This window comes from Glycine max, chromosome 15 (genome assembly GCF_000004515.6).
Source record: "Glycine max cultivar Williams 82 chromosome 15, Glycine_max_v4.0, whole genome shotgun sequence".
Taxonomy (NCBI): domain Eukaryota; kingdom Viridiplantae; phylum Streptophyta; class Magnoliopsida; order Fabales; family Fabaceae; genus Glycine; species Glycine max.
The window spans coordinates 43,955,388-43,966,306 of NC_038251.2; the positions used below are offsets into that span (position 1 = coordinate 43,955,388).

Consider the following 10,919-nt stretch of genomic DNA (forward strand, 5'->3'; position numbering starts at 1 on the left):
TAACTTCCTAATAAAGCAGTTTTATTTCTATATATTGTAATTGAATGATTAGATATACTGGTTTCGGTAGTGATTAAATACAATACTCTTATTTGCTCTAAAGGAACCTTTCTCCTAAATTCTATAATATAGTAGGTTGATGATTTTCCGAAAATATCTCAAGAGCCAAGACAGAGAGCAAAATACAGCTGCTGTTAATGTCAGTATTGTAGGGAAGACTATGGTGGACGGGCCAGCAAAGAAAAATATGTTCACCAACCCGAATTAAAGCAATCGTACACAAACGCCTGACACACAGTAAGTACACATAGTCATTGAAAATATCCCAAAAGCTACCCTCTAGAATTATAGCAACTCATTCATTCATGGAATAAACCTCACATTGACAATCGTAACATGTTTGCTACTGTATTTGCTAGTAAAAATCGTTCATAGAAATAGCCTATTACTTTTTTCATCAGTACATAAACCCTGCATTGAATCTGGCCACCCCTTATATATAAACTTAATTGTATACATTTGAGTTATTTAATTAGTTTGATCAGAGTTTGCTATGCTCTGTTGAGCTATTTAAGTTGTAGTTTGTTTTACACACATTTTAAATTATTGCTATGCACAGACGCACTGTCATTAAACTCTACACATATGCATGATGTTAGGTTTCTTGAATTTATTTATTGATAAATTAATCACTAAAATTGACTAAGCACACTAAAGTCTTCATTAAATATGTGTTAGATATCTTGGATTTATTTAGGCTAAAATGTGTTCGTGCTTGTTAATATATATTCGAGTTTTATATTTGTTTTCTGACAAGTTTTTCTTGGTTTTTGTTCGTTGATATTTGAAATTTTATGTTGATTGCTGATGACTAATGGAATCTTCTTCCTTTATCCGAGCTTGGAGGGATCAGTTATAATTTGTCAATGATAGAAAATATCTTCTTGCAACAATTATGTCTAAGAAAGCATGTAAAATAATTTGTATTATTTTGCAGACACGGGAGTTGATCGAAGACTTGAAATCTGCTAGTGGCATGAAAATACTCAGTTCAATGTCAAAACTCTATTGAGAATATCATGCCACAAGAGTGACTCAAAAGCCTTTCAATTCCTGAAGAAACAATACAAAATACCCAGTTCTTCGGCTTAGAGCGAGGAATGAGTACAACAAAAGGGACCAGCGGAATTTTCATCTTGGTGGTAGCTTTCTGTTAATATCCGTTGCTGCCAATATGTCATTTTTTGTCAGAATCATTAAAATTAGGTATGGGCCTAGGCGTTCCATGGGTTAAAAAAAAAACTTAAATATATTTCTAATTTCTAATAAATACAAAAGAATCCTATTTACTCCCCAATAAATTTTTCTTTGCATTGGGTTCTTAATAAACTAATTTTATTTTTTATTCTTGATATTTTGTTTTAGTTCATAATAAATTAGTAAATTTTGTACTTTTTTCTTATAATATTTTTTGTTTGTTAATTTTCAGAACTAAAATAAAATTAGTTAATTTATGAGAGGATAAATATAAAATTTGTTAATTCATCAATGACTAAAATAAAATATCAAGAAGGACTAAAAACAAAATTGTTGTTTTACTATGGAACAAATGAAAAAATAATCAGGTATTTAATAGGAATAAAAACACATTAAGACTATAAATAATTTTGAGATATGTATTTAAATATTTAAAAAATATTACATTAAATTATAAAAGTAATTCAATATAAAATGTTTGTTGGAATTATACAAAAAATATTTAAAATAAAATATATCCAATGTATAAATTATTTGTAAATTAATATTAATTTGTATGTGATATAATTTGAAGATGTTAAAAGTGTTAAAAAAAGAAATAGTTTATTAAATTATATGAGTAAAAAATGTAAAAATATTTGTTGAAATTATACTATAAAATTAACATTTGTCAAAATAATATTATTTATATAAATTAGAAAACATTAACATTATGTGAATGATGTATCTTTATATATATAAAAGGAAGTCGGTTAGCAATATTGAAAATATATTTTTGGTGAGTAAATGAAATAAAAAAATGTCATTTAAATTAAAAAATTTGAAAAATTTAGGTTTTCTTCATTGATTAAATAATTAATACATAAGATTTTTTTTATATACATTTTTATTTATATTATAAATAGAGAATCAATCCATGTAACCAATCAACATTCTATTTTTTTCATCCACTCAATTTTATTCATTGAGATGCAATGACAAGTGTTGGATCTAGTAAAAAGTTACATAAAAATTTACTTATATGGGCCTTATGAGTAAGTATTTTTTTTGTATATTGAATTTAATATTTTAATCTTCATTACTTTAATATTTAATATGTGATTTTTCCTGTTCTAAAATAAAAATAGAAAAAAAGAAATTTTAAAATAAAATAATAAAAACTATTTTTCAGTACTTTACTTAATTTTTTAGAAATTCAAAATTAATGATTGTAATCGCTATGTATACAAAAAATTGTTGTAATAATTGATATTATTATGTGAGTTTTCTTTTTTTTTTTTCAATTGCAATTGTTGGGTTTGGTTTGTGTTTTGTTCATGATTTAGTTTTTATTTTGTTTAATTAGGGTAGATTTTTTGTCATTTTTTTTCAAACAATCTAATATAATATTATTTCTATTTTATATAGGACAAACATTCTTCTACAACCTTCATTTAATAAATATTAGTTTCTCTTATTCGGCAGGATGATGGTTATTGTTGGAGAAAGAATATTAATAAATAATCACACCACCAAACTATATTTTCATGATTTTAAGAAAATAAGTATAAACTTTTGGTATTGATGTTCCAAGTTATACCAATGTCACCCATCTAGCTAGTTTAATAATTGACTATATTACTTCAATAACTTTTGATTTGATTATAAAGAAAATAATAAATTACTTAGTTTTAATATGATTTTTTTTGTTTTTTTTTGTTTGTTATTTTATCTTATGTTTGTATAATCATTGTACAAGTTTTTCACATATATTTTTATATTTGTACTTTTACAACTATATTATAAATATTATATTATAATAATTTTACTTTTATTTTATATTTTCAATTTACAATATGAAAGGTTTCTTTTGATTTTGTATGTTTGTTGACATTATATACTTCAACAAAAATTACAAAGGATCTTTATTTAGTTCATGTAATTAATATTTAATGTGATTATTTTATATTATTAGTTTAATTTTATTGTTAATCTTTAAACAAATGTATGACATAATTAGGGTGTTTGAGGGTTAAAAACATATATTAAAATGGAATAAAATTTAATAATTAAAGCATGATTTATCATCATCATATATATATATAACACATATTAAAAATCATACATAAAACATAAATCTTAAAATCCACTTTAAAAAAAATAATAACAATCATCCTCCGCTGATCAAAATTATAACAATTAATTAATGAATAAGTTGTTATGAGAATAAGATCAAAGCAATTGAAATCAAAGCCGCCCATTCATTGATAGAATACAGCTGTTAAAGTTTGTGTTGTAGGCAACCCTCAACAGTTGTTAGGTTTACTGACATCGAAACAAAAAGATCTGGGTTTCCATTCATCGATTCCACTGCTCCCTTTCCTACCATACAATGGCATTATTAGAATGCGTTGGTGGTGCTTTTCTTTCTTCTTTCCTCGGGACTGTATTTCAGAAGCTGGCTTCTCCTCAAGTTCTGGATTTCTTTCGTGGAACAAAGATCGATCAGAAGCTGCGGAAGGACTTAGAAAACAAGCTCTTCTCCATCCAAGCTGTGCTTGATGATGCTGAACAAAAACAGTTTGGAAATATGCAAGTGAGAGACTGGCTTATTAAGCTCAAAGTGGCCATGCTTGACGTTGAAGATGTCTTGGATGAAATACAACACTCCAGACTTCAAGTTCAACCTCAATCTGAATCTCAAACCTGTACTTGCAAGGTACCTAATTTCTTTAAATCTTCCCCTGTTAGTTCCTTTAACAAGGAAATTAATTCCAGCATGAAAAACGTGCTTGATGACCTAGATGATCTTGCAAGCCGGATGGATAATCTAGGTTTGAAAAAGGCTAGTGGTCTTGTAGCAGGATCAGGATCAGGATCAGGATCTGGTGGTAAAGTGCCACAATCAACATCTTCAGTGGTTGAAAGTGATATTTGTGGCAGAGATGGTGATAAAGAAATCATCATTAACTGGCTCACTTCTGACACTGATAACAAGCTGTCAATACTTTCTATCGTGGGCATGGGCGGGTTGGGTAAGACCACGCTTGCCCAACTTGTATACAATGACCCAAGAATAGTGAGTAAGTTTGATGTCAAAGCTTGGATCTGTGTTTCAGAGGAATTTGATGTTTTCAACGTATCAAGAGCAATTCTTGACACGATTACTGATTCGACTGATCATGGTAGAGAGCTAGAAATAGTTCAGAGAAGACTTAAAGAAAAATTGGCAGATAAAAAATTTCTCCTCGTTTTGGATGACGTTTGGAACGAAAGCAGGTCTAAATGGGAAGCTGTGCAGAATGCTCTTGTTTGTGGAGCTCAGGGAAGTAGGATCCTTGTCACAACACGCAGTGGGAAAGTTTCTTCTACCATGGGGTCAAAAGAACACAAGCTGAGGCTATTACAAGAAGATTATTGCTGGAAATTGTTCGCAAAACACGCATTCAGAGATGATAATCTTCCACGAGATCCAGGATGCCCAGAGATTGGTATGAAGATTGTTAAAAAATGTAAAGGGCTTCCTCTGGCCTTGAAGTCAATGGGAAGTCTATTACACAGCAAACCATTTGCCTGGGAATGGGAAGGCGTGTTGCAAAGCGAAATATGGGAATTAAAGGACAGTGATATTGTTCCTGCTTTAGCATTGAGCTATCACCAACTTCCTCCCCATCTCAAGACATGTTTTGCTTACTGTGCTTTATTTCCCAAGGATTATATGTTTGACAGGGAGTGTTTAATTCAGTTGTGGATGGCTGAAAATTTCCTAAACCACCATCAATGCAATAAGAGTCCAGAAGAAGTTGGCCAACAGTACTTCAATGATCTACTATCAAGGTCCTTCTTTCAACAATCAAGCGAAAATAAAGAAGTATTTGTCATGCATGACCTTCTAAATGATTTGGCAAAATATGTTTGTGGGGACATCTATTTCAGGTTGGAAGTTGATCAAGCTAAAAATACACAGAAAATAACCCGTCATTTTTCAGTTTCAATCATTACCAAACAATATTTTGATGTGTTTGGAACTTCATGTGATACTAAAAGGTTACGTACATTTATGCCAACAAGCAGGATCATGAATGGATATTACTATCATTGGCATTGCAATATGTTGATACATGAATTGTTCTCCAAGTTTAAGTTCTTACGTGTCTTATCTCTGTCTTGTTGTTCTGACATTAAAGAGCTGCCTGACTCTGTTTGCAATTTTAAACATCTCCGTTCATTAGACCTCTCCAAAACTGGCATTGAAAAACTACCTGAATCCACATGTTCACTCTACAACTTGCAAATACTGAAGCTGGTCAATTGTAGACATTTGAAGGAGCTGCCCTCAAATTTACATAAACTCGCCAATTTGTGCGTTTTATCTTTGTCTCAGTGTTCTGGGCTTACAGAAGTGCCCAACTCTATAGGTGATCTTAAACATCTTCGTTCATTAGACCTTTCCCATACTCGCATAAAAAAACTACCTGATTCAACATGTTCACTCTCCAACTTGCAAATACTGAAGCTGAACTATTGTAGATATTTGAAGGAGCTTCCCTCAAATTTGCATCAACTCACCAATTTTCATCGCCTTGAATTTGTAGATACTGAACTGATAAAGGTGCCACCACATTTGGGAAAGCTGAAGAATCTTCAAGTATTGATGAGTTTGTTTGATGTTGGCAAAAGTAGCGAGTTCACTATTCTGCAACTAGGAGAGCTGAATCTTCATGGAAGCCTATCATTTAGGGAGCTGCAGAACATTAAGAGCCCCTCAGATGCATTAGCTGCAGATTTGAAAAATAAAACACGCCTTGTGGAACTAAAGTTAGAATGGAATTTGGACTGGAACCCTGATGATTCTGGCAAAGAAAGGGATGTAGTTGTGATTGAGAATCTACAACCTTCCAAACACCTGGAGAAGTTGTCAATCATCAACTATGGTGGTAAACAATTCCCAAATTGGTTATCCGGTAATTCTTTATCAAATGTGGTGTCCTTAGAGTTGGACAACTGTCAATCTTGCCAACATTTGCCTTCCCTTGGACTTTTTCCATTTCTCAAGAACCTTGAGATTTCAAGTCTTGATGGGATAGTGAGCATTGGTGCTGATTTTCATGGGGATAGCACTTCTTCATTTCCATCGTTGGAAACATTGAAGTTCTCCTCTATGGCAGCATGGGAAAAATGGGAATGTGAAGCTGTGACAGATGCTTTTCCGTGTCTTCAATATCTTTCTATTAAGAAATGTCCAAAGCTGAAAGGTCACCTCCCAGAGCAACTTCTTCCTTTAAAGAAACTTGAAATTAGTGAGTGCAACAAACTTGAGGCTTCAGCTCCCAGGGCTCTAGAACTAAGCCTAAAAGACTTTGGAAAGCTGCAACTTGACTGGGCTACTTTGAAAAAGCTCAGAATGGGTGGACACAGCATGAAAGCATCGTTGCTGGAAAAGTCTGATACTTTGAAAGAACTGGAAATTTATTGTTGCCCGAAATATGAAATGTTTTGCGATTGTGAAATGAGTGATGATGGCTGTGACTCTCTAAAGACTTTTCCGCTAGATTTCTTCCCAGCACTCAGGACCCTTGATCTCAGTGGCTTTCGTAATCTACAGATGATTACACAGGATCACACCCATAATCATCTTGAAGTTCTGGAATTCGGTAAGTGCCCTCAGTTAGAATCATTGCCTGGAAAGATGCATATACTGCTTCCATCTCTGAAGGAGCTACGAATATATGATTGTCCAAGAGTTGAGTCGTTCCCTGAAGGAGGTTTGCCATCAAATCTAAAACAGATGCGGCTCTATAAATGCTCCTCTGGACTTGTGGCCTCTCTGAAAGGGGCTTTGGGAGAAAATCCCTCTCTGGAATGGTTGTTGATTAGTAACCTAGATGAGGAATCTTTTCCTGATGAAGGTTTGCTTCCACTCTCTCTTACTTATCTATGGATCCATGATTTTCCAAATCTAGAAAAACTGGAATACAAGGGGCTCTGTCAGCTCTCCTCTCTCAAGGGATTGAATCTTGATGACTGCCCCAACCTCCAACAGTTACCAGAGGAGGGTCTTCCCAAATCCATTTCACATCTTAAAATTTCTGGCAATTGTCCGTTGCTGAAGCAGCGTTGCCAGAACTCAGGAGGCCAAGACTGGTCAAAGATTGTTCACATTCAAACCGTGGATATTATTAATACATGGTAGTGACGTTGATTTTTAAGTATTTATCTTGAGACTTTTTTTTTATCTGAATTATCATGAAACTTCTACACCATTTGTAAATCAAGGAAATTACTAAATAATTGTTTTCTTACACTTACATTGTTTTTTATTATGCTATTAATAACAAATATTTGGTATATTATTTAATGATCGGAAGAGTTTACTTCAGAGAAGATAATTGTTTTTTTTCTATCATAAAAAATTATTATAATAAAAAGTGATGTTATCTCTTGAACTTTTTTTATGTAATATGAAATTTATTTGTTACAACATGAAAGTCTATGCTCAATAAATATTACTTTTCATCCATGATGCCATTTATCGTAATATTGAAATCGATGTAACTTTTATATATAAGTGTTTAGTTGTAAATAGTTTTCATTTTTATTAGTTTTGAAATATTTATTAATAAGCTCATCTAAAATTTAGGTTAATAAAATGAATATATTTAAATATACTTATTTTATAATTACTTTAAAAAAACTAATTTTATAATTAAAAATATTACTTTTAAGCTTATGAATTTTAACAAATAACTTCTTTAAAATACTTTTTTTTATTCATGAATATAATGGAATATTATATTGATTTCAAGAAATATCTGATTATACACAAATATTTAGTAAAATTGATAAACTCTAGTATGGTTACTCATGGGATTCAGGAATATAAATACGGGTTAACATGGTATAAATAAAATATATAATAGTTTAATTTTTTTTATATCATCAAATTAAGAAAAGATTTTGATACAAAATAGTTTAAATTAAACATCCCAATAAATTTGTCTTAATATATGATTATCTAATAATAGATGAATACAAATATAGATTAAGGTAACATAAATAAATTGTATGATAATTTAATAATATATTTTCTTATACCTTCAATTCGGAAAAAAAGAATTTTAATATAAAAAGAAATATAAATTCAAATATGATAAATATTTAAGATTCTTACAATAAAAACTCATAATGATGATATATTATACTCTCAAATGTTCATAAAATACACATGACACTCTAAGTGACATCTCAAGACATGGGTTAGCAGTTCACGTTAATTTTAAAAGAGAAACACATACACTTGACTCATAATAGACTTATTTTCCTATCAGACAAGTTATATCTAACTTATTAATATTTTTGAATATTTAATTTAACATATAATTAATTATTTATAAGGAACACATTATTTACAAGTTCAATTATTTAGTGGTTTGGCCCTTTTTCATTGCCTGGCTGAACGAGCTTGGTCTTCGGTCTTCAGGGAGTGCAAATCAGTGTTAAAGGTCCTTATTCTGCCCAGTCTCACCCTGCCACAATTCTTAGAACTTGAAAATGCAGGATTAATTTTTACCCAAACTTTCAGTTAAATTTTCTTTTTTCTAGGGAAGACTTGGTTGACAGCCACAAATAAAAAAAAATCCTAGACCATCCTACAGAAACGTGTGATACACAGTACGATAAAAACAAAACCCTTTCTAATCAAGTCATGGAAAATATCCCAAAAGCTACCCTCTCATAACAATAGTCGTCATTCATTCATTGAATGCTATTCAAACCGACAATCCTAACATGCTATTTGCTACTCTTATTAGAAGGTCCATTCATAAAATAGCTTGTTAGTTTTTACACGTTTCAACAGTACATTAACCCTCCACTGAGCCTGGCCAGTGAGCCTGGCCAGCCCTAATCTATAAACTTAATAAGAGTGAATGAAAAAATTAAGAAAATGGAAAAAATTAAAAATAACAAAATGTGCCAAAAGAAAAATGGTCGGGAAATGAAAAACAAATAAATGATTTATTCAATTTTTTTTATTGAGTTATTTAATTAATTCGATCAGAGTTTCTATCCTCAGTTGAGTTACAGTATATATAACGGCATGCTATTATGGCTTAGAGCTAGCAACTACCAAGTAATTAATACCATTCTTTGGACATAATAATTAAATCATCAAATTTAAACATACTAACTAAATGAGCTAAACTTGCTTAATTAAATATTTCACTAAGTGAATAAAGTAAGGATATCAAACAAATTTGCATGAAATATATTATATCAGATTAAGAAATCCTATCAAGTCAGAGAAGATCCAAGAAGTTGGAAATTTGGGAAATACATTTAGGGTGTGTTTGGATGGAGAAATTTAAAATTATGAGAAATTTTAAATCTTAAGAATTTCAAATACTTCAATTGAAATTCTTTTATTTTCAAAATTTTGTGTTTGGATAAAAAAAATTAAAATTATGAGATGAAAAAAATGAATGAAAAAAAGAAAAGATATAATTGGTGTGTTAGTTATACGTGTTCCTGCTCACACCCAGATCGATATTTTAAGAGCACGGTGTTTCTTGAAGAAGACTCCCAGAAGAGAATTTCAATTTTTCACCTTTTATAAGGAAATTGAAATTCCAAACTTTTAGTTGTTTAAAATTCTGTTTTAAAATTCCAAAATTTTAAATTCTTCATAAAAAGTGTCTAAACAATGAATTCTAAATTACAGAAATTTAAATTCTCGGATAAATTACTTTCCTCAATTAAAATTCAAATTCTCTATCTAAATGCACTCTTAAGAAATAAGACCGCTTCTCTTTCTTTATGTTGTTTTCTTAATTAAAATATGAAAAATAACATATGATATATGTTAATGGATGTCACGGAAAAATGAAAAGGTCAACAGAAAAATTAAACAATTGATTAGAAAAATTGAATGAAACCAAAATATCAAAAACATTAACATCAATAGTAATTAGTGGACATAAAAATATCATTTGAATCAATAATGATTTTTTTGATTAATTGTGTAAATATCAATAGATAAATGAAAACTTCTGATTTTATGTTATGTTACACTATTTTTTTCATCCAAAGGAGACCCTATACAAAACTTTAATCAAAACATTATTTTTCATCAAAAATATGAGAAGAAAAGTGTTTTTCTACTGTTGTCTTGAAGTTTAATACCTAACTTAATTGTGTACATTTGATTTATTTAATTAGTTTGATCAGAGTTTGCTATGCTCTGTTGAGCTATTTAAGTTGTAGTTTTTTTTTACACACATTTTAAATTATTGCAATGCACAGACCCACTGTCATTAAACTCTACACATATGCATGATGTTAGATTTCTTGAATTTCTTTATTGATAAATTAGTCATTAAAATTGACTAAACACACTAAAGTCTTCATTAAATATGTGTTAGATATCTTGGATTTATTTAGGCTAAAATATGTTCGTGCTTGTTAATATATATTCGAGTTTTATATTTGTTTTCTGACAAGTTTTTCTTGGTTTTTGCTCGTTGATATTTGAAATTTTATGTTGATTGCTGATGACTAATGGAATCTTCCTCCTTTATCCGAGCTTGGAGGGATCAGTTATAATTCGTCAATGATAGAAAATATCTTCTTGCAACAATTATGTCTAAGAAAGCATGTAAAATAATTTGTATTATTTTGCAGACACG

At 30.3% G+C, this 10,919-nt stretch overlaps 1 protein-coding gene across 1 annotated transcript; it reads left to right on the forward strand.

Annotated features, from left to right (window-relative positions):
* Positions 1-3,397: 3,397 nt before the first annotated feature.
* On the forward strand, positions 3,398-7,594 carry LOC100776964 (putative disease resistance protein At3g14460). Its single transcript, XM_006598028.4, has one exon. The coding sequence runs from the start codon at positions 3,629-3,631 to the stop codon at positions 7,427-7,429; it is 3,801 nt and encodes a 1,266-aa protein (XP_006598091.1). The 5' UTR covers positions 3,398-3,628; the 3' UTR covers positions 7,430-7,594.
* The last annotated feature ends 3,325 nt before the right edge of the window (positions 7,595-10,919 follow it).